At 38.7% G+C, this 24,759-nt stretch overlaps 1 protein-coding gene across 10 annotated transcripts in view; it reads left to right on the forward strand.

Moving 5' to 3' along the window:
• Ldb2 (LIM domain binding 2) overlaps positions 1-24,759 on the forward strand; it is a 298,062-nt gene that overhangs the window by 229,959 nt on the left and 43,344 nt on the right. For all 10 annotated transcript variants that reach the window (XM_090343796.1, XM_090343798.1, XM_090343799.1 and 7 more), the window contains exons 3-5: positions 2,230-2,402; positions 11,069-11,191; positions 13,006-13,089. In XM_090343796.1, the coding sequence (XP_090199922.1) occupies positions 2,230-2,402; positions 11,069-11,191; positions 13,006-13,089 (380 nt within the window). The remainder of the gene's footprint in view (positions 1-2,229; positions 2,403-11,068; positions 11,192-13,005; positions 13,090-24,759) is intronic.

Here is a 24,759-nt window from a genome sequence, read left to right on the forward strand (position 1 = left end):
CAAAAATAAAGAAACGCAAACTTTTTCCCATTGAACTTTCTTAAACTCTGAATAAAAATTAGGATAGTGCAGAGAAATTGGAGTTATAAAGCAATTAAATTGTGCGTGACGCATGACGAATAAACTGCAACATGACCAGGCCAGTGGGGGTTGCTTGTTATAACCTTTTGAATGTGACTTCCTTAGATATGTTAGCAAAATATTTCCATCCGTTTCACTACATTTTTATAGCTTGTGTTTAATAGTATATATCCCAAACTGTCAAATCCCTTGAGTTGATTCATGATAATAAGCTCAGAATTATTGGGGCCGGGAGTTTGGCCTAGTGGTAGAGTGCTTGCCTAGCATGCACAAAGACCGGGATTCTATTCCTCTGTACCACATACATAGAAAAAAGCCAGAAGTGGTGCTATGGCTTAAGTGGTAGAGTGTTAGCCTTGAGAAAACCCAAGGACAGTGCTCAGGCCCTCAGCCCAAGACCAGGACTGGCAAAAAAAAAAAAAAGCTCAGAATTAGAATATTTGAAATGTATTTAATTAATTTTATCTATTTAGTGAGGTACAAAGAATGTTATAAAGTTCTTTTTATAATATTTACTGTGTATATGCTTAAGGATAGGGTGGGCTCAAATTACTCTCATTTGAATTTTATATTCTAAGAATGAGCAGGAAGTATTGGGGATTCATAGTGTTTAGGAAAATATATGTATAAGGATTATTTAGGATGAAATTGCAAAAAAATTAGAATATTTAGTATATGCTCATTGATTGACTTTACCTGTGGCAAAAATGAAGCAATGGCAATTGAACTATTTAAATGATTCAGATTCTAGTGATCTGTATAAGACTTCTTTAACAAAACACTACACAAAGCAGCTTGACAATATATTTTATTTATGCTTATTAACTTCCAAGACCATGTACAAAAGAGCTATCAATTCATATGCAATAAATTAATATTGATTCTTTTTCAATAAAATTAAATCTTTTAAGACATTCAGATGATGATTGGTTGATCTTTTGTAATTAAAGCTCTCTTTGGTAGTTTACCTTAAGTAATATTTTGCCTCTCATGGAGCGTTATATAGTGAGTGTAGCAGATTTATTAAAAAGCTTGAATCTCTTCAGAGGACCTTCTGAACTTTGCCTTCAGATGTGCATGTAAGAGAATTTCAAATCACTGCCAAAACAAATATTTATTGTGGACTTTTAAGCACCGCCTATAAGAAATGCAAAGCTACAAGCACAAACTATGTTCAATCTAACAGTGAACCATGGCACAAATAGAATAAACGACCAGTATTTGCATAGTTGTGATGTTTTCATGTAAATAGATGTACATTGCTGTTAGAAATAAATCTCCATTCTTTAAAGCACTTTGAGACCAAGTGTTTGAAAGGACTGGCATATTTGCTATTTACAGATATAAAACAAAAACCTATTTACAAATCATATGAATTTGAAACTTTCATAGCTTCCTTTTTAGAATTATCCTTTGGGGTCTCAATTCTCTATTCTCCATGCTTTCTTTTGATCCACTAAGAATATGCTAACACACACCACGATGGTATTAAAATTGATATCCCCAATACTAACAATAAAAGCAAAACATATAATCTGGTCATCCATCCATAATAATATACTGAAAAAATCCAAGCCCATTGGCTGTGTCCGGCTTCTGGAAACATGTTGACTTAAAAGGGTACACAAGGGGGCCGGGAGCAGGGCCTACCATTAGAATGCTTGCCTAGTGTGCACAAAGTTCTGGGTTTGATTCCTCGGTTGCACATATGCAGAAAAAGCTGGAAGTGGTGCTGTGGCTCAAGTGGTGCTAGACTTGAGAAAGCCCAAGGATAGCACTCTGGTCCTGAGTTCAAGTCCCAAGACTGGCAAAAAAAAGTCTCTCTAACGTTGTGCCTAGTCTGGCCTGCCTCAACCTGTGATCTGCCCATCTCTGTCTCCTGAGTAGCTAGAATTAGAAGACCTTAACTCTTTATTTTATTAGATTTCAATATACACAAACCTAGAAACAATGAAAGTACCCAATTAGTGGGTTATTGTATTTTTTTAGCTATAATCCAGAGGGCCCATAGCTGTTTGGAAAGAGAAATTGCTTCTTGGTATGGTTTCTGGGCATGTTTTATTAAATCCAGAAGGGTTGGCAGTGGTATGGGGTATATAGAACTGGCTGGGTGTTTTTGTGAACTATTTCCCTGTGCTTCTCTTCTAGCCATCGGCAGAACCCTGATCCCCCGTTACTTTAGCACTGTATTCGAAGGAGGAGTGACAGACCTGTATTACATCCTCAAACACTCTAAGGAGTCCTACCACAACTCATCCATCACAGTGGACTGCGACCAGTGCGCCATGGTCACCCAGCACGGAAAGCCCATGTTTACCAAGGTACAGGCCAGGACTAGAGCACACACACACATTGTGCTTCTCAAGTAAACCACGGGATCACAAGGACAGCTTTCATCCAGTACTCTGAGTTGATTTCTCATGTCTTTGAGATTTCTCTATGAGGGAATCTTCTTTTGGCTAGATTGGTCTGGTGAATGCTTTTCTAAACTGCATGTGTATGACACTTCCTTTTTTTCCATATTTTTTATTGTAATTAATAGAAGGGTTACATTATATTCACCAGATAGAAGGTGCATTACTTCACAAACATTGATACCCTTTCTCATGTCTTGGTCCCCATTTTGTGTGACACTTTCTGCATGAAAATCAAATATGCCGTGCCTCAAATCTAACAGGGAGAAAGGTTCAACTGCCTCCTAAATCGTACTGGCTAAAATAGATTTGTTTGTACAACCTGTCTTGTACAACTGCTGCCCATATGTATAGCTTTGTTATTGGAAAGATTAAAGCTAAATTTAAATCTTAAAAGGGGAGCGACTTTATTAACCACAACTTAGTTGTAATTTGCGAGAAATATGAACACTTAAAAATAGATAGGGAGAGCTGGGAGTTTGGCCTCGTGGTAGAGTGCTTGCCTAGTATGCACGAAGACCGGGGGATTGATTCCTCTGTACCACATATATAGAAAAAAGCTGGAAGTGGTGCTGTGGCTCAAGTGGTAGAGCTCTCGTCTTAAGAATAAAAAGTCCAAGGACAGTGCTCAGGCCCTGACTTCAAGCCCCAAAACTGGCAAAAAAAAAAAAATAGGTAGGGAATGAAATTAGGGAATCTGGAAATTAAAGGGCATTTCCCCAAACTCCCAGCAGTTCTGTGACTGGCATGCCAGTCACAGCAACTCAGGAAGTAAGTGTGGCAAAACCAAAAGCTGATTGTAAAAGAGTAAATAAAGAAGACGAGGTCAAGGGAAAGATGTCAATGTTTGGTCTGAATGCAGGGACCAGTGAAGGATGTAAAACAATAAGGAAGATGGAAGGAACAAAGATCCCATCTCATTTTCTATCCATTTCACACCTGTACTCCTTCTCAAGTGCAGAAAACTGAAGAGTAGAACAGTATCTCAAAGACTTTGTTACAACACTGAAGGTCTCACGGTCTATCTCCACATAGAAAAGGAAACGTTAACAATTACGTACCACAGAGTGGAAATATTTTGTATATAAGGTGGTCTAACCAGGCCCTAAAACATCCCAATTTTGCCTTTGATCTGTGAGGTATAGCCCCATTCTTATGAAAGCTCATGTTGATGAATCCCAGCTCATTACATTTGAACTAAGAAGGTGAAACTAGCTTGTGGTATGAATGCCAGCAACTACGTCTCTCAGAAGAAAACACATATGAGAAACCTTTATAGCTGAAATGGGTTGAATTTTCAGATACATTGGTTACTTCAGTGCAAGTAAGAAATAGTTTCTGATTTATTTCATTGATCAGGTGAATGTAGTCTAGCTTTCAGTGTCTAGCCTAGTGTATAAAAACCAAAGGCAAGCCGAGAGCTGGTGGCTCATGTCTGTCATCTTAACTACTCAGGAAGCTGAGACCTGAGATTGCCATTCAAAGCCAGTTCAGGCAGGAAAGTGTGAAACTCTTATTTCCAACGAACTGGTGGAATACTCGCCTTGAGCAAAAAAGCTCAGGGACAGTGCCCAGGTCTCGAGTTCATGCCCCTTGACTGACCAAAACAGAAACCAAAGGCAAAGGAAATAGTTACAAAATACTGAGGCAAACCATCGTATGCTATGGATTCTATGATGTTTTGGCTTGGAGAGTAGACATTTATAATGTGGGACCTACAGAGGGGAGTTATTGGTCTTTTTAACAGTTGAGCAGAGAAGATAGATACCATTCAGAGACAGCGAATGCAGTCATCTGTGCTGAGAAGAGTTTTTCTGTAGAAAAGGAATGGTCACCAAGAAAACAATTTAATTTGTCCATGTCTTACTTCATTCTGGAGATGCAGAGTTCTTCAGAGTCTTCCAATCAGGTGGACACTTAACAGATGAATCGCTAGGGTTGCAAACTCAAATTCTACAAAGAAAGCCTCTTTTGCTGCCTTTCTCCGCCTCTTTCTTATCTGTCTGTCTGTCTGTATGTCTGTCTCTGTCTCTGTCTCTCTCTGTGTCTCTGTCTCTGTCTCTCTCTCTCTCTCTCTCTCTCTCTCTCTCTCTCTCTCTATCTGATTCTGTTTCTCTCTGTCTCTCTCTTGCTCCTCTCCCCCTCTCTCTTTCTTCTCTGTTCTCTCCAGCCCCACCCCCCAATCTTTCTCACTTTAATGTGCTATTTTTAGAAAATTGGAGAGAAACATCCCACCTTATATTTTAAGGGAAAAAAAATCCATGATCATTAAATAAAGCTTTATAATAATGAAGAAGCTATTTCTGACATCTGAAGAAACTAAAAACTTCATTTTAGACTTGCCATTTGATGAATTTACTTATTATTTTCCCTTGTTGGGTCAACACTTTTGGATGCACAGACCTAGTATCTCCTAAAGGTGAATGGTAAACATCCCAGACTTGGTTTAGAACAAAAACAATCTCACCCTCCTGATGAATCCACAAAGTGCGATTTACAATCATGTCAAAAAATATGATTTCCTCTGTTGCGTTCTTTCTTTTCCTGGAACGCGCTGCTCCCAGGTGTTGGTTTGTCCAAAGATCGAAAAGGCCCAGACACTTCCCTGAACACAGCTCATTTGGCCCCAGGCTTCAATTATGGGGGCCACCCCTCTCTTGCTGTACCGTGGCCATAATGAATATTCTAATATCCTGAGGAAGAGTCTCACTTTTTGTAAAATACCGTTTATTTATCTAGAGTTGATTCAGATGCTAATTGTACACCTTCAGTTTAAATACATTTGATAGGTTTCTATCTCCCACACTCTCTCTGTTCCTCTCCCTCTTCTTTTCCTTCTTTGTCTATCCCACTCTTCCTTTTCTCCATCTCCTCCTTTCTATCTTTCTCTTTCTTCTTTCTCTCCTATTTCTTTCTCTCCCCTTTCTCTCTTTTCTCTTTCCTCTTTGTCTCTTCTTCCACTCCTTGTCACTTTCCCCTCTGTATCTTCTCTCTCTCTTTCCTTCCCTTTCTTCTCCCTCCCTCTTCTCTCTTCCTCTTCATCTTTTCCTTCTCTTTCTCTCTCTATCTGCACCCATATCTCTGTCTCTGTCTCCTCCTCTCTCTGCTTGTTCTGTCTCTCTCATACTTCTCTTTATCTCTGATCATTCTTTCCTCTTTATCTCTACTTCTTCCACTTTTTCTCTCCCCCTTTCTTTTCCTCCTCTATTTTTCCCTCTCCTTGTCCTTTTCTTCTTAGTGATTTTTTTTCTCAAATGTTGCTGTGACTTTTTATGTATTTATACTTAAGATAGTTTCCAATTTCTCTCTGGATTTCTCTGTTATGATGGGCTATACAAATCTTAGGGATTTTTATACTACCTATAGAATCTTCTCAATTTTTCCTGTGGTTTTAACTGAAAATGTCTCAGCTTTGTGTAATAAAACACTATGAGTATTTAGTGTAAACAGATGGCTAATAACCTTTTGGTGTCACTACAAAAACGGACTCTGAAGCCAATGCCTATTGTTTTGCTATTAGTACCTGACATTGCTTGGTATATTATGTGTTGGCAGTCTCGCAATGTTCTAATTTAGACTCTCAATAAACTCTCATTCCTCAAACAGCATTTGACCCACTGCTTCTGAGTTGCTTGTATGAAAATTTGGCTAGTGAGTCAAAATCAGCAGCAGCCACAATTAACAACAATATTAAATATTCCTCAAGGGTATAGTGAGAGTTTTACAATTTCCTGATAGTAAGAACGGTTTAGATTAGGGATAGGTATGTGATTAGAATGTTTAAATGCATATGCAAAAGGTCTCTTTCCTTAGTTTTAATTTTAATTAAGTAAAAAACAAGAAAGAGCAAATGTCAATTTTTCACAAAGATCTCTGAGTGTTATTTATGTTTCAGGGTATGAGTGCTGGCAGATGCTGATTGGGACACTTGGAGACATTTTGGAAGTCTACTTTAAGTTTTGTAAACTGAAATAATATTGCTGGAAATTTTATCACCTCTGTAAACACAGGCTAATGTTCTAGTTCTAGTCTCAATTATTTATAAAGATATTTAGTACTTTAAAAAAGTAAATGCACCAACAAGCTTTCCTAAAATGAAAACTCACTTTTATCTTTAACAATTAGTCCTCTGCTTTAGCCTGCATCCTACATTATTCCAGAATTTCATACCTGCTGCTTCTCACCAAATTATAGTGTCAAAGACAATATTGCCTTGCTATGCATTTATATGTGCTTTACCTCTAGGTAAAATAAAGCTTTATGTAGCTGTTAATCTAAAAACACATTTCCATGAATGCTTAGCAAACATAAAGATTAAGAAAATGAAACACTGCCACCTATAAAGCACGTTGTTTTTCCATGGGTATCTATGTGAGAATCATTATATTATACAACAGCATGCATGGACTACTTTACAATTAGTCAAAGAGAGAAAAGAGTTAAAAAGCTACCGGTTAGTTTGAGAAATGTTCTTTTTTAGTTCTCTTGTTCCTGGCCTAGTCTCCAGCTAGCACGTGATCTGCCGATGCCTGCCAGCCTCTTTCTTGTTGATCCTCCAGAGACCATCTGTGCTGGGGGCATTGATTAGAGTGTGTCTGCTGGGATTACATCTTTTCTGTTGCCATGCCAACTAATCAGCTGATTTTGGTTACCACAGAAACAAAATGTCAGAGCTCACAGTACGGTAACATGAATTCAGCACAACAGAAAATGTTTGCTTAATTGGGGACCCTTTTGATTTTGGATTCCACAGGAAAAGCAGCTTTTTTTTTAAAAAAAAAAAGGCAACTTTAGATAAAAGCTATATTAATTGTACTGATTAAGAAGAATGCACAGATTCTTGAGAAGAGAGACGATTTTAATTCTTTATGAGCAGTGCCCATTTTTTCTTACCATTTCCAAACAAAGACTAACTATATTTTTTCATATGTACCCTTATTCCATTTCCTGATTGTTGTACATAAAATAAAACATAACATCTTTGGATTCATAGAACATTCATTATGAGAGAGGAAAGGCTAACTCGAGTCCTGGATGAAGATGTGGTGTTCATTACTTAGGAAAAATTTTGTCTATTCTTTTAATATAAAAAAGTCATTTTTTCCTTAGAAAAGAAAGAAAATCACCCAGGATACTCAATTCATATTTTATTCTGTGGTGTTTATGAAATCCAAGGTTCGTGGCCCTTTTCCATTTTGTAGACCTCTGATAGTTTGACCACAAGAGAGGTCCCTAACTGGTTTGCTATGTCACTGTCAACAAAGACCACAGTGGAGCTCCTCTTGAATGATCTCTCAGAAGGACTGCATACGTACCTGTTCCCTATGAAATGCTATTCCGATAGAAGCAAATGGGAACTTCAACTGCCCTGAGTTGGTGGTTTGTAAACACAAAACAAATAGATTCGAATTTTTTTAACTACTGACATTTGACTGAGCTAATATTTGCTTAAATATTTTAAAAATCATCTCCTCTGAAAAAGAAAACTATCATAAGCCTCCAACTATTCCTGTCCTGCATTGCCAAGACATTTTGCTGTGGATGGCTGGGTATAGCTCTTTCCCTTTTCTGAAAGTTGTCGGTACAGGCAGCATCACCCCTAGGGGAAACTGTGTGCCTTAATCTCCATGCAACTCTTTTCTAAAACCTTGGTAAGTTAATTCTGGTGCTCTGAATTTTCTTAACATAGTCATTTGGAGACACTGAAGCTTCCCCATTTCTGTGTCTCAACCCTCATGACGAAGATGCCAGAAAAGAGGATTCAAAGATGACCCAACATGGGAGTTGGGGAGTGGTGTGCCCATATGTCTGTAATTACCCACAGATTTTGCTAATTGGATCTGAGGTAAAAGTCTTCACCTAGATTATCAATAATTACCTTACAAGGTCTTTGGGATCTGTAATCAAGAAAGATGGCAGGCATACTCCTTTCTTGACTAATACCCTAGCAAATAATTCTGTACTGCCTTTGGGATTGTTTAAAAGAAATCTTTCTTTCCATATTTGAGAATGGAAATCACCTAACCCCATGCTGAAAATTCTCTTGGTACTCAATAAATGGTGGCATTTTATGTTAAATCCCCCAAAAGGAAAGTGATTATCAATATTTCATAAAATATTTGCTATAAACCAACCATTTTCCTGGACTATAGTTTGAAAAATAATCACATCTCTTATTCCATATTAATGAACTAACTTATTTTTACATGTGCTTTTAAAATTTCTTAGAATTTTGCTTATATAGTTCAGTACATTATAGATATATTTTTATAATCCAATTTGCTCTGGCAGAGAAAATGAATGGCATCTAGAAATGTAAGATACTTCTCCTAAACTCATACATCTCAGCACATGAGGAGAAAATAAATCAAGAGCTCTCCTTGTACTCCTTGTTGTATTTCCTTTATCCAAATAGCCATAGTTTACTGTTGTTCTACTTGTACCAGAATTAGTTATCCACATCTTCTCCTTTAATGTGTGTTCGCCACAATTTTACTAAGGGATGTATTTATCCCTATTTTGTTGATAAGGAAGTGGAATTTGACAGATTATTTGGTTTTCCCAAAACTCTAGAAGGGAGTAAAAAAAAATAGAGTCAGGATTTAAATCTAATATAGTGGATGTCAAATCCTTATCCACTTTTATGTAGAATTTCCCAAAGTGAATATGAGCTAATAAACAAGTTGTTGCTGTTTAAATGAGGAACAATATGCTACTGTCACCTTCTATATTTTAGTTAAATAGCCTAGTTGTATATTACTGCTTAATATTTTCTTCCTCTTCAAAGTCATTAGTAGCAAAAAGAATGATAAATAAAGTAGGAACTATGTGCTAAGAAATCTGAATATCAAAAGAAGATAAAAGGTACTACCTTGTCACAGATTATAACAGAAGAGAGTCTGTGAAATATTTTATTAATCATACATTCTTCTTTGAAAGATGAAAGACTGGCCCTTTCTGTGAGCAGAATTTACTGTTGCTGATGTGATAAAATTCAAGTGGTACATTCTCTAATCACACCCCTTTTTTCCATGTTGTCAGTAACTGTTCACAAATGAAACTGTCCTTCAGTTGGGCAACTGTGTAATAATGCACTTACACATAATGCTCTTTTAGCATACTTTCTTCCACAGTAGTCCATCCAAGCTTAGAATAAGAATTCAAGCTCTGATGATGAGAGAATAATCAAAATTAAAGAAAAGTAGAAATCAGGAAAGCAGTATAGTGGTTCCTCAAAAGACTACACATAGAGCTCCCCTATGACCCAGCAATCCCACTACTTGGCATTTACCTAATGGTCCAGAAACAAGGACATACTAAACCCACTAGCACAACGATGTTCATTGCAGCACTATTTACCACAGCAAAGGTATGGAACCAACCCAGATGCCCTCAATAGATGACTGGTATTTATACACAATGGAATTCTATGCTGCTGTCAGAAAGATGGCATTTGTAATGAAATGGAAAGACCTGGAAAAAATCATATTAAGTTAAGTAAGCCAGACCCAAAGGAACATAGGATCAATGGTTTCCCTCATTTGTCATAGTCAGTAGAAACCTTGGGCTCTCCTAGCAGAGATTTACAATAGAGCAAAACCTAGATATATATAAGGCCATATAGTATGATGCTAAATGAAAGGACCTCCAGGATATGGATACAAGAACCACATAATATGTGATTGTTATTCTAATTGTATTATATTGTTTCTCATCTCTTTTGTTATCCCTTGCTTATTCTCATATGATTATAGTATCTTACCTTATTATCTGGTATATTGTATATATGTTTATTTATTTATTTAAAATAGGAAAGGGAAAGGGGGGAAACAAGATGAGGGGAAGGGGTGGGGAAGGGAAACGGGGACAAAAACATGAGGAGTATCAATATGTGTGAAGTAATACACTTTCTATCTGGCGAATATAACTATAACCCTTCTATTAATTACAATAAAATATAAATAAAATAAAGAAAAAAGGAAAGTAGAAATCAAAAGATTAACATTTTGGCCAGTACATACTGGTTTTTTTAGTTTGTTTACACCCAATATCTTTTTCTGATGAGTTTTTGTTTATTTGTTTATTTTTGCCAGACCTAGGGCTTGAACTTGGGGCCTGGGTACTGTCCCTGAGCTCAAGGCTAATACTCTACCACTTGAGCCACAACAACACTGCTGGCTTTTTCTGAGTGATTTATTAGAGATAAGACTCAGGAACTTTCCTTCCTGGGCTGGCTTCACACCACAATCCTTAGATCTCAGCTTCCTGAGAAGTTAGGATTACAGGCATGAGCCACAGCATCTGGCTTTTATTCCCATGTTTTCAGATAGAGAAACTGAGGCTAATAGAGTTTCAGTGGTAAGTAGTTGACTTAGTGATACTTCCTGGCAAATGTCTTGTCCTTTAACCTCACCAGTTATATATCTGATATTTGTCTCTTTTCACTATGGGTAAGCCATTGACATTAATGTCCAAGGACAAGAAGGAACATGATAATCAGTAATTGAAGTAAGTTACAAAAAGTGTCTCTCAGGAACTACATAACCCAAGAGTATAATCTCTGTTGCTTCTAGGTGTGTACAGAAGGCAGGCTGATCTTGGAGTTTACCTTTGATGATCTCATGAGAATAAAAACATGGCACTTTACCATCAGACAATACAGAGAGTTAGTACCAAGAAGCATTCTAGCCATGCATGTAAGTAATTTCCCTTTTTTACCTTCTTTGCCTTTCTTCTTTCTCTTCTCACCTAGTCAGGGTACAGTGGAGGGGAGTTCTGTTCCCTGGTCATCATGTGTTAGGTAACTAGCTCTAAATCTGGAGTTTTGCTCTCAATTATTTTAATTGATAAGCTCTTTTAAACTCTTCTATCCTCAGGTTTAACATATCATGAGACGATCTTTAACACTTTATTGTTATAAATTCCAATTTAGTTTACCTCACTAAGTGGTTTGTACTTCTCTTATATTCCGTGTGCTTCCTGGGTGGATAAACCTTCTGTGTTGAACTGGGAAATCAAATCAAACAAAAAGCTAAAATGGTTTCCATTTGATTAAACCATTTATTATATGACACGTAGGTCTCTTGTGTATTCAGGTCTGGGCAGATAGATGTTGAACCTTCCTAACCCCAGCTCTGGACTTCTGTGGACTATGTGGGGTTCTCTTGATTTCATTCAGCCATAAATTGCCTCAACTTTATTGAGCACTGAACAAGTGGGGAGACTAGACCATCTACTGACGCCCTACCATATAGGGTGTTCTACTGTAGTGTGGCTAAATAATGCTTGGCACACACTCGGTCCTCTGAAGCCCTAGGCTTCTCCTGTATCAGGAAGAGCAAGAGGAACAATATCCTTCCCTCATTGGTTAGCATCTTCCAGTGGTCATTTAAGCTCCTTGTTGTTGGCTACGACTGCTTGATTCCTCAAAGTAGCACCTAGAATTCAATGACAAAACTGGCCTTCATTTTAAAAGTTGACTTGAAATTGATACCCTTGGGCTATTTTCTCCCAGATCGTGTGTGTGTGTGTGTGTGTGTGTGTGTGTGTGTGTGTGTGTGTGTATGTGTGAACTCAATCAATACTTCAACTGTGGGAAAAATGTAGATACAAAAAATAACAAAATTCTATTAGTATAATTTAGAGTCTCATGAGAGCAGACATGAAGACAAAGGTATGTCCCCGTATATAGTGCCAATTTGCTTATGCCAACTAAGGAAGAAAGAACATCAACCAGTGACTCATTTTAAAAGGAAATGTAGACACAATTTTCTCTTGCCAAATATAACATTTTAGGTGGCCCTTGATACTTTACACTCGTGCTAACTTGTGGCTGAGATTTTGGAAAATGTCCTACTAAATCTTATATTCCTGCAGAATGAAAAATGGTGAGGACATTGATTTCTAGCCTTGGTTTAATATTGAGAATTAGAACTTTCTGTTTCTCTCTCCCCACAGATAAATAGATAGATAGATAGATAGATAGATACATACATACATACATACATACATACATACATACATACATACATACATGTGTGTATGTAGTATGTGTGTATTTTATGGCGACTGCAAAATTTTCAGGATAAAACCCTCAACTCACGCTGAAATTAGCATCACTCTTACAGCAGGAAACAGACACATGACTTTGCCAAACTGAAAGTGCCTCAGTTTTGGAGTAAGACCTAGGAGGTCTCCCAGCAAGTTTTGGGGTCTTTGGAGCAGAAAACAAGGGGACAGCGTGTCTCTCAGAGAAAGTACTATCATTTCTCCCTAGAACTGAATGCATATCTCAGGCACTTTGATTTTTGCTAGTCTTGCACAATTGATCCAAAAATGTTCTTGAGTGCTATACGCAAGTGTCTTCAAAATGCAAATTAAACCATCTCCAACAATCTGTCCCTCCAAGAAGCAGTGTCAAGATTGTATTTCTTAGCAGAGAGCACACAGTCTGAGATTTCCCTGAGATCATTATCTCGTTGGACTAAAATGTGATCTTTTTCCTGTTTAGGCACAAGATCCTCAGGTCCTGGATCAACTGTCCAAAAATATCACCAGGATGGGTCTCACAAACTTCACCCTCAACTACCTCAGGGTAAGCTCAAATGAGTGTTTCTGTTTTTTGATTAAAGTTGAAAATCTCTCCAGACTTCTTTGTGCTTTGAATCTGATGTTTAGATGAGGTATTATATGGTCTGAGATGTACGTTATGTGCCTATATGTGTGTGTGTGTGTGTGTGTGTGTGTGTGTGTGTTCAGCAGAGAATGGGGTTTAATTAACAAAGCATCAAACATGAAATTTGTCATGGCTTAGCTTCCTCTGCTCACTGTATGACTTTTAGAATTAATTATTCAAAGGCTAGCAGTGTCCCTGTTTCATAAAATGCTCTGGTGCTACTTGCCTTCTGATTGTCTCGGATTTCTAATATGTAATTGCTGAGCTCACTGCATGAGCCTTTTCCCCGCATACCCATTCCCCATACCATCTCCCTCCAGAAAACATTCAGTGCAGTGCTGAAATGCAGGCATTTCTTCTTAGAGATGTACTGAGTTATGTAGAATATGTTTTCCTGGCTCGACAAAAAATTCCTTGCTCATTCAATGCTCAGAGCTTCTATACTTACCGATGGTCTCACAGATCATATGAATTTTGGAGCTGGAATTGCACTGGTTAAGTTTCATGATATTCTAGCATCCTTAAGCCAGCAGGAACTGTGTTCCACAGGCCTTTGCCTCTGTAGTGTTGAGTTCTTTCATTAGACAGCATTTCACCTCTCCAGGGACTCAACTCCATTGCAGATTTTATATTCTTGCTTCTTCAGGGTACTCCGAGTTTGTAACTTTGGTTTTCGTGTTCACTCTCCTCTACTTTGGTTGAAAGGCTGAAATATTGTTATCCAGGCTTATTCTTCTGTCAATTAATAATTGCTTTGAAAGATTCTTCTAAGTCACTCACACATTTGTAGATACAAAGATGAAAACCACACTACCTGTCATCAAGAAGTCCCCTCGTGTGAGGGAAGAAAATATACAGATAGCGGTAAAGGAACCTGAGAAGTTTCTAGAAGCAGCAAACAAAGGTACCACAGGAAAGTCTTATCAGAGAAAGCTTCATGGAGAAGGTGATACCTGGTTGTGGTGCGAAAGAATGAATGAAACAGACAAGATGGGAGAGACACGAAGGATAATTCCAGAAGTGGGGAAATAGAGTGTAGTGGGGCGGTGGAATTGTGAGCAGTCTGATTGTGCTGAGACATAAGGTCTGGAAGGATGGAAGTGAGTCAGCTGGGAGACAGGTCAGCCTGGTCCAAAGTGTTCTGGGGTAAGGAGGAAGGAACCTCTGACAGAATAGAAGGAAAAGGTCTGTCTGCTGGACAGATATCCTTGAGCCAAATCCAGATTCAGCAATTCTTTGCATCACCACTGCCATTTTTATGGCTTCCGCCCACTGAACAGCCTGTCTCTGCTCAGAGAGAAATCGAGTGTTTCCCTGGGTGTGAGTGGCCGCCGGAGTTCCTGGGACTGTTGTCCTTTCACAGCTCAGGGCTGTGCTTTTAGAACTGACCCCTGCTATGGAGGGAAAGGCAGGCTGGGCAGGCAGGCAGCGTGTGTAAGGAATCCCCATGGTTGCTCTATTATGTCAGGGACTGGATGAAGCCTCTGATACCCAGGAAGTGATCTTGATCTCAGGAAGAAGTCAAGAGAGATGACACACTTCGAGCAACAGCACCTCACATGGCCACAGGACACTTGATCATGGTCAAGAAGAATCTCAAACTCCTTGACCCAAACTAAAGCACACCAGCTTCCATAGTGAAAAAATGACCAGAATAATAGGAAAAATGATAGACAAAAGTTTATTTCTTTGGTATCAAACAGATTTAATATGTCCCTGGTAGTCTAATCACCTGGAAATTTTCAAGAGAGCTGACAGTCAGTAAGTACATTCAGCAATAAAAATTGTCTTCGAGTCTGGAGCATCCTCTGTGTCTGAGGAACTGGGCCTATGAAAGGCCTCAAGCCTCAGTTACACACGTAGTCTTATTTGGACAGCTAATGAGAAGATTATATAACCACTCCCAACAGCAGTGGTCAGACCCAGATGTTAGCAAGTCTATGGCCTCTCTCGGAATAGAAAAAAAAAAAATATTGAAACTGGATATATCCTGCCTTGCTACAGATATCTGCAATTTCTACAGGCACGGTGTATTGCAGGTAATAAAATTAAGCAGTGTGGAAAGTAAGCAATTATAGGCATCCAGCTTCTTCAAAACAAGTTCATTTATTCTCAAGAAATTCAGAGCCATTCTCACAGTCAGGAATTGCGCACAGCTCACCGGCATGGCTCTTGTCATTGAAGGAAGGAATGCTCACACATTTTATGGGGCTCTAGTGACCTGGCATTTTTGAGGTGACAAGAACACTTTTCACTGTTTGAGTTGTCCAGCCACCTGCCAGTCCCTTCCCTCACTTGTCAGCACAGCAAAGCTCCAGGTGTGCCAGGCTCAGGGGGGTGGAGGTGGCTGATTCACTGGTTCTGCAGAGATGTGGCTGGAGTTCTCAACCCAACAGGAATGGCTGTCCAGGGGCATTCTCACTGTCTCTGGAGGCTGGCCAGTCACCTCTGGGCATCTGACTTATGCTAATTAAGTCCCTTAGTAAATAACCAGGAAGTTCTCAAGGCTGAGGCTGAAAACAGCATTGAGGAATGAAGTCGTCACCTCATGGCTGGTCCATTTCACAAGCTATTCTCCATCTGCTGGTGGAGAATTGTCTCTTGCAGGGGCCATGGCACCTCTCAGGCATCTGCCTGCTCTTCTGATGGAACTAGATGTCTGCAACAGGGAGAAGGGGCTGGGAATGGGTGCATGTGTCCTGTCATGTTTCCCCAGCACTTCATAAGTGAATCTAGCCCAGGGACCATGAGATGGCAGAGGACGGTATGACAGACTTGGTATCAGGCCCCTGCTCTAGAGAGAAGGGACTGCCTAGAACATGGGAAATAAAAACAAATGATGGGTGAGAAAGCAGTCCCAGATGCAGTGCTAACTAAACACAACAATGGCTAACACTCTGGAGCAATGACAATAGACTTGGCACTGCCAGCAGGAAGTACCAAGGAGTCTCTTTTCTCCTCTCCCTCTCCCTTCCTCTTCTCTTCCCTTCTTCCTCTCTCTGTCTCTCTCCCTCTTAGTAAATGTCTCTGGAATGCATGATTGGTAGATGGTTCTGTGAACGGAAGACTTGATTTATTTTCAAAGTCATTCCTGGAACTTCATGAAATCTAAACACAAAGGCAGTTAATAGGAATGTCAGATGAGGCTCTGGGTTAATTTAGATTGGAAAGTTTCCCCTCGAATACTGAGAATCACCAATGTCAACATATTATCCTAGTTACCATTTCTATTCATTCTTAGTAAGTACTCGATTTTTACTCTGAATGCCAGTGTACTCTTTACTTTGTTAGAAATGCATCCTTTCAAGCCTTTTTTTTTCCTTATTTGGGGGGAGGGGGTGAGGTGATGTTACAGTTACATTTGTCAGGTAGTGGGTACATTATTTCTTGAACATGCTTTCTTCCCACTTTCCCTCCCCCAACCCTCCCAATCATCTTCCCATTTTCAAATTCCTTTCCAGACTTGAGGTCAAATTTATTAATGGATAATTATTTTTGTCTGTGTTCCTTTGGACTGATTTTCTTTTGTTTGCTTTCCCTTTTTCAATGTTATTGTAAGGGTGTGATGAAGTTACATAAGTAATGATTACATTTCTTGTTACTCCTTCCCTCCTTTTCTCTCACTTCCCCTTACCCCGCCCCCTCCCTCAAGTTGTAAAGTTCATTTCCAACAGAGTGTCTTGTGACTATTGCTGTTGCATTGGGTCACCTTTGTCCTTCGTCTCATCATTGGGTTATAGATGCTGTGGGAACTTGTTCAGCTTTACATATAAAGTGACTTAAAACATCGTATTATCCTGAATAAAACATCATATTATCCTCAATCAAAGATACTTTCTTCATGTATTCTCTTACTCTTTATCTAAGCAGAAATTATGCATCTGAATAGATGCATAATGCAATCAAGTTAGATATATATATACATATATGTATGTATGTATGTATGTATATGATTTTTTAATGTTATTTGGTAAATACTTCCATGTTTCCACATAGTCATTATCTTAACCATTTCTAATAGCTTCAAATATTCCTGTGTGGCACTATGATAATGATTACTTGGCCATTTCTCTAATGTTGAGAGTTGAAGTCATCTTGAAATGGTTGCCATTACTAATGCCTCTCCTCTAAACATCTTCACCGTGCCCTCTTCTTAACAGTATTTCCTGAGAATAGAGAACTAGACAATAGAGGCAGTGTGGAAATAATAAATGTGTTAGAGATATTTAAGTATAATTCCTAACTCTTCTATAGGACCTTGAACAAGTTGTTTAAATTCTCACTTTCTCTACTAAAACTTGGGAAGAATTATATATCTCACAAGGTCAGCATGTGAATTAGATAAATTGTACTTTGTAAGAATCTGGCACAAAGAAGGAGCAGAATAAACTACAAGTTTCCTTTGTTACTGTCTCAGACAGGGTGGTGAATCTGGATTCAATTTATGTTGATGCCATTTTTTTTACCAGAAAATTGAATTTTTTAATTTGGCTTAGTTTCTATAGCAATATAAAAACACAACTCTGGGTTGTCTGATAGGACTTCCATCAGCAAGTAGCTTTGTCTCCTCCTTGAATCTAAGCAACGTCATTATTTGATTAGCAGAAATTGCTTAAATTATTGATCAGGACATTAAGAAACTCTCTGCCTCTGAAAACTCACTTATAAATCAGCCATCATGCCATAATGGTGTCCCAAGTGCTCTATAGAGAAGACATAGAAACTCCAGGCCAGAGTCCCAGCTGAACTCCAGGCACTCTCCAGTGACAATTTGTTAGCTATTGTAGGACGCCACCTTGGAAATGAGTTTCTCAGTCAGATTAGTCTATCTGCACGTGAAACAAAGACAACAGTTTGAACTATGCCCTGCCCATATTGCAAACTAACAAGAGCTCCAGTCTGTCCTCTGTTGCTGTTAACAGAATGCAAGAGATGAGCTGGAAAGCCCAATACCAGTGCACCATTATGGTCCAGGTCTTTTTTTGTTGCATTGTAAAGGGGCACAGAGCATCATACAGTGAGAGAACGGTACAAAGTGCATGATCACCATCTCAAATTCAGCATAAAAAATATGCAAATAAAGGTTAAAAATAAAAAGAGCACAGCTTGATTCTAAGTCTTATCAGAAATTTGAGTCTCTTCAGAAACATAGGCACTGCTATAATGTCTCTTTTGATTCTTTACCACGTTTTGGATAATTATACTTTATGTTTTAATGACATGACACTGATGAACTGGTGTGTGCATTCACCTTCGTCTATTTAAATTTTAGACTTTTTCCATTTGTTGGTCTTCAAGATTGAAGACTAGTTGAAAACCTGAAATTGAAAAAGTTGCTTTTGCAATTCATTATACTAATACAATACGTATCATGTGAGCTATAAGGCTTACAGATTCTTTAATCTATAGGAATAACACAACTTGGCATTTTTCCAGGCATTTATTGCCCTATGACATAGGAATCAAAAATTAGGGTGATCTTTTTATATCACTTATTGCTATCATTTGACTCTATTCATGTATTGGCAATTTATTCCTCAAACTCATGTGTTTATGGTGAATGGAGGGACTTTTGGAGGTAAATTAGGGTTGGATAGAATTGTTCTATGGGCTCTCATTTTTTATATAATACTGATCCAGTCCCTTCATTTCTCAGTCCTCCTTTCATTTCTGGCTAGCTCAGGAGAGTCCCATTTTCTGCACGTGTGAATGATGACACCCCTTGTGGAGGTGAGCGCTGGTTACCTGGGGAGGCTCCAGTGGCTTCCCAAGAAGCTGGAAATAGAGCTGCTGTAACTCTAGTGGTAGAACACTAGCCTAAAGGGGAGTGGGATTCAATTACAGTGCCTAGCCCCCTAGTACAAGCCCCAAAACCGGAGCACAGGTACACACACACACACACACACACACACACACACACACACACACACTGTAATGCATGTGGTAAATATGCGTCAATGCACTTGTCATCGTCTATCAGTCATGACCTTGAATTCTGTGTTGAGGTCCTCAAATCATATGAAAGAACAGAAATAAAAATGAAAGGACTGATTTATAATGTGGAGGGGAACAGGCATCAGGTCATGCGTCATATATTGGCACCCCTATCCAGTCCAATTATTATTGCCAACATGAGATCCTTTCCCGAGGTATTTTCAGTGCTAACCTCGGGCTTTTTGTTGTTGCTGTTATTTAACAAATAAGGCCAACTCTGCAAAGAACCAGTGTCAACTGGGCATGAAAACATTTGAGGTTTGCAGTCATGTTTTGGGTTGTTTTTTTTTTTTAATCGTGTACCTTAATTTCCCGAGTGAATTAAGATTTTTGTTGTTGTTATTGTAATGCCTTAAAGAACATTGGTCCCTGCATGTCGCTTCCATGACAGAAATGGGAGTGCAGTCCAAGGCTGGAAGAACTGGGCAATTAACTTTGGAAAATGACCCCCAACAGAAGGACACGAAGTGGTCTCCAGGAGATGGAGTGCGGCTGCAGTCAGCATTTGGACTCATGCCGAGGTTTTTCTTGTTTCTTCTTTTTGTGAGGCTTTGACTTGCAGCCAGATATTTTCTTGTGATCTTATGGCAGAGATGGGATTGCAGTCCAACCCATTTACGACCTCATGCCAACACAAGCCTGAGGACCAAACAGGAGCCTCTCTCTGCTCAGAGACTCCAGTGAAGCACCGCTAGTGGCCTCTGGGTTGGACGAGAATGTAAGCGCACCATTCCCCCATCACGCATTCAAACTGGTCAACAACAAAGCCCAGGTGAAGTTCTGGGGAGGCAAAAGCCACACCAGCAAATCTGCACCTTGTGCAGTGCCCAGCATATTATAGAACCTACAAAAAATCAACTGACAGCCAAGGGGCGCCATGCAGAGTGAGTCAGGGTGACCGCAAGCTGACAAACTTTGGTTACTGGGCATCCAGAAAGTGATAGTGAGACCTTGAAAACTGAGATTGTCAGGACACACACCTACCTGCACGACCTGTTCACTCACCTGGCTGATGGAGGCAAACACAACTCCATGGGGAACAGCCACTGCCCACAGGTCAGGGACAAGAAGAACTCACGTCACAGGCAATTTGGCAGCCCTGGCACATGATTCAGACACCAGCTCTGCCTTCTCCAAGGTTCCTCAGGTAACAATGATGATGACCCCATTAGCTATGGAGGAACGAGATGGATGTTCGTATCTCCATTTTCTAGCACTCAAGGTCACTAATGCAGTCCAGACTGCAGTGCTTGTCAGGGCATGGGTAACAGAGCCTCTCTCCACGGTGCCACCAGGACTGGGCACTGATAGGGACACCAGACAAAGACAGGGCTTTAGAGAGCATGATGGAGTGAATCTCTAAACTATCTATTGCTCTCTGACTTTCCTCCTCCTCCTCCTCCTCCTCCTCCTCCTCCTCCTCCTCCTCCTCCTCCTCCTTCTCTTCCTCCTGTTCGTCCTGCTTCTCCTAAGTCATCCTTCTCTTTCTCCTCCTCTTCCTCCTCCTTCTCCTAGCCCTCATCTTCACTTCTCCCTTTTCTTTCTCCTCCTTCTCTTCCCATTCCTCCCTCTCTTATTCTCCTGCTCTTCCTCCTCCTCCTCTCCCTCCTCCACTTCTTCCTCCCCCTCCTCCTCCCAGAAAATCCCCATCTGAGAATGCTTTGGGCACTCCAGGAGCACTCCAAACAGAATGATTAAAACTTGGAACACCCGAAGGGCACTTTTAATTGCATTTGAAGATAAAAAGCAGGACGTGTAAGCATATGACAAGGGAATCAGAGTACTTCACTCTTAAAGAAGTGAAACAACCATGATATACACATATTGTAGTACCTAGAAAACTCATTTGAAAAGGCAGAGCTCCGGCCACACACATTTCCCCTGCTCCCAGGGGTATTTCCTGCTCACATGTACTGTATGGTCTCTAAGCTAGAGGATTCACATTTTAATTTGTATACATCTGAACTCATGCAAATCATGCATGTAACCTCCTTTTTAAAATAACCTTAACTATCATAGGACTGCAAGTCTACCCCAAGAAGGCACCCAACTCTTTCCTCTTCACTCCAGCTTGTGGAACCAGAGAGAGATAAAGTGATCCTTTCTCCTTCAGCACTGATGTAGATCACCATAGAAATTGGACAATGGCTGATTTCAGTTCTACAAACTGGTGAAGGAGGGTTTTCTTTCTTTCTCTCCCAGTAGCACCTCTAGAGCATACAAAGGCATAATCTAGAGAAATTTATAGCCATTTACCATATTCCTTAACAGTATTCATTATCATCACATACATTTATTTATATGTATATATATATTAATTATACTTATAATATAAATATATACACAAACCAACTATTATATATATCTCAACAATAAGAAACAGATATTATTAAGAGGAATAGACAACATGCATCCTAGAAGGCATATTTATGTAAGGCAGAGACAACTTCAGCCAGGACTTCAAATTCAATAAATCGAGAAGCTTTTTTCAAAGAGAAATTCATTTAATCTAGGCCCATGAATGACACTATAAATATCCAATGGCCCTTGGCAGGGAAAGGTTGCTCACCTCTGCCACACAAACACAGGCATACTGACACATGCAGCCAGTGGTAATATACTATGCTAAGTTGAATATATTGAATTTATGGCATTCTTCATTAAAAAAACACACATTTATGTATATTAGAGACACAGACAGAAAAAGAGATATAACTGAATATATATATAGAGATAGATAGATAGATCATTGAATATATATAGAGATACACTATAATTGAATACTTTTATGGATGTATGTTTAGATCATTTCTAATTCCTTCCTACTTCTACCAACCATTTGCAAATTTTTAAATTTTTATTTTACACAGAAGAGCAATCATTATAAGGTTGATAGATATTGACCAGTTGTGCAACATAAAGGGTATATCAAATTTCTTCTTCTCCTGCAGCGTATGAAAATGCCTTTTGTCTACTCCTTTCAACAATTAAGGGTTACCATTTTTATAGGCAAAATACAATGCCTTATTTTTATTCTAATATATATTTATGTATATATATATATATCTTATTACAAAAGCGATTCCTTCTCTTCTCTAATACTTAAGAATCATTTATGCCAAGCGCAGTGGCTTACTCCTGTAATCCTAGCTACTCAAGAGACTGAGATCTGAGGATCAAGGTTCAAAGCCAGCCCAGGCACAAAGTGAACTGAGACTTATCTCCAATTAACCTCTAGAAAATGGGAAATGGGGCTTGACTCAAGAGAAGGCCAGTAGCCTTGAGCTGAAAAGCTCAGGGACAGCACCCCAGCTGAGTTCAAGCCCCATGACCCAAAAAATAAAATCATTTATGTGTCTTGTGAATTCTTTCTTTAGATACTTGGTCCATTTTTTTATTGGGTTGGGTTTTTTTTCTTACGTGTATGAAGGGCTTTAAGAAGCAAACATCTTGTGCTATAAATAACACTACAAGTTGGTAGAGTTGTTTTACTCTGCTATCCAGTGAATATTCGTTGTTTATATTTGTGTATATTTGTGTTAAATGAAGCAGTATTTCCCCTATGGCTGTTGTTTTATGTTTTGTATTTTTAATAGCCCTCTTTGAGCTAATGATAATAAAATATACTATTCTTTTGTGTCTTCTAATGCCACTTTTAAAATTGGAGAGTTTCTTTTATATTCAAGTAATTGATCTTCCTGGAATTTTGAGTTATTAAATATGAGGAAACTATTTAGTTATTCAGTTATTACCCACATACCATTTATTGATTAATATGTATTGTTCTCACTGATTGAAAATACTACTTTTAGCATATTTAAATTGCCTAAGTATTTGAGCCCATTTCTGTCCTTCATTTCTTACCCTGTTAATTTGCCTTTATATTTTTCATCTGACACATCACTTTTTAATCTGTCACTTTTTAATATTCTTTTGTATCCAGTAGAGTTGGTATAATCTCATTACTCTTTTTGGATTCTTAAAAATTGTTGTTCTTCGAAACTATTTAAAATATTTTAATAGTTTTTTTGTTTATTTGACCCTCTGATGTTCCACCTGAATTATTACATTATTTGGAAATGATGACTTTTACAAAGTCATTTTTAATCTCTGGATTCTCTTGGTTTCTTTGTCTACTTATATTTGCTATTGACATCAGAAGTATATTAAATAACAGGGTTATTAACACCCATATCTTATGTCTTATTTTAATACACTTGCTCCTAGATATTTTTTCATTAAGCAGGATGATGGCTTCTGATTTGAGATCGATATATTTCTCATGCAAAGGTAATGTTTAGCCTTATTCTATTAAGAGCTCTTTGGAATTTTTAAAATACGAAAGTTGGGTTTTATTAAGTACATTTCCCAAAGATTTTTTTCCTTTTATGATTAAATGCAGGGCCGGGAGTTTGGCCTAGTGGTAGAGTGCTTGCCTAGCATGCACAAAGGCCTGGGTTTGATTCCTTGGTACCACATACATACAAAAAAGCCAGAGTGGTGCTGAGGCTCAAGTGGTAGAGAAAGTCCAAGGACAGTACTCAGGCCTGGAGCTCAAGCCCAGGACTGGCAAAAAAAAAAAAAAAGATTAAATGCATTAAAAGAACAATTCACACTTTTATGCCGCAACTGATATCCAAAGTGTATCTTAATATCTTCACATATATCAATTTATATAATTCTTGGCAAATTAGCATTAGTTAATCATTACTATGGTCACTCTAAAGTTAAGAAACACATGGTCACTAAGGTTAAGTAATTTGGACAACATCAAATAGTCCATAATTAACAGAGCTGAGATTTGAACTCAGGGTGATTTCCTTATGTGTAAATACTATGCAAAGGTTCATCTTGGTAGGTTTCTTGAAAACAACTGTAATTTTTGTTCTTGAAATAGATCTCAATATGTAGCCTCCTGTTGTTGGTTATATTCGATGTTGCTTACCATTTCTACAGCGGTATTAGTAGGAAAACTTTAGATGATGACTGACTTACTAGTATTCCAGACGAAGGAACATTTTAGAAACATTCTTTTCTAGAAAAATTTGAATTACCATTAAAGTTATCTACAAATTCCCCTGTGAACTCATCTGGTTCCGAGACATTTTTTTTCTTTTCTTGCTTTCGTTCATTCACTGGCATTCTACAACCCGAACTACACCTCCAACCCCAGGATTTTTTAAGAGGTGGGTGATGGTTGAATCCAGGGAGACGCCAGGTTCTTCTGTTTGTTATTTAGATGTTAGATTAAGATGTGGGAGAGGTATTTGAGACATTCAGATTTATCCCCAAAAGTGTTTAGATATAATCTGGTGACTTTTTGAGTACCCAATAATTAAAATTTTAAAGATCACTGTGAAGTATCAAGGCCCGGACAAAGGAAAATGGAGAGCCAAGAACCCAGCCACAATGCTGCCTTAGTGTTAACATTAACCCTTGGACAATGCCTGTAGTTGACTATTGTGTTTTGCTACCTATTGGGAATTCTTTTTTTTTTTTTTTTGCCAGTCCTGGGGCTTGAACTCAGGACCTGAGCATTGTCCCTAAGTCTCTCTGTGCTCAAGGGCAGTGCTTTACCGCTTGAGCCACACCACC

Source organism: Megascapheus bottae, chromosome 13 (genome assembly GCF_031878675.1).
Source record: "Megascapheus bottae isolate mThoBot1 chromosome 13, mThoBot2.hap1, whole genome shotgun sequence".
Lineage (NCBI taxonomy): Eukaryota > Metazoa > Chordata > Mammalia > Rodentia > Geomyidae > Megascapheus > Megascapheus bottae.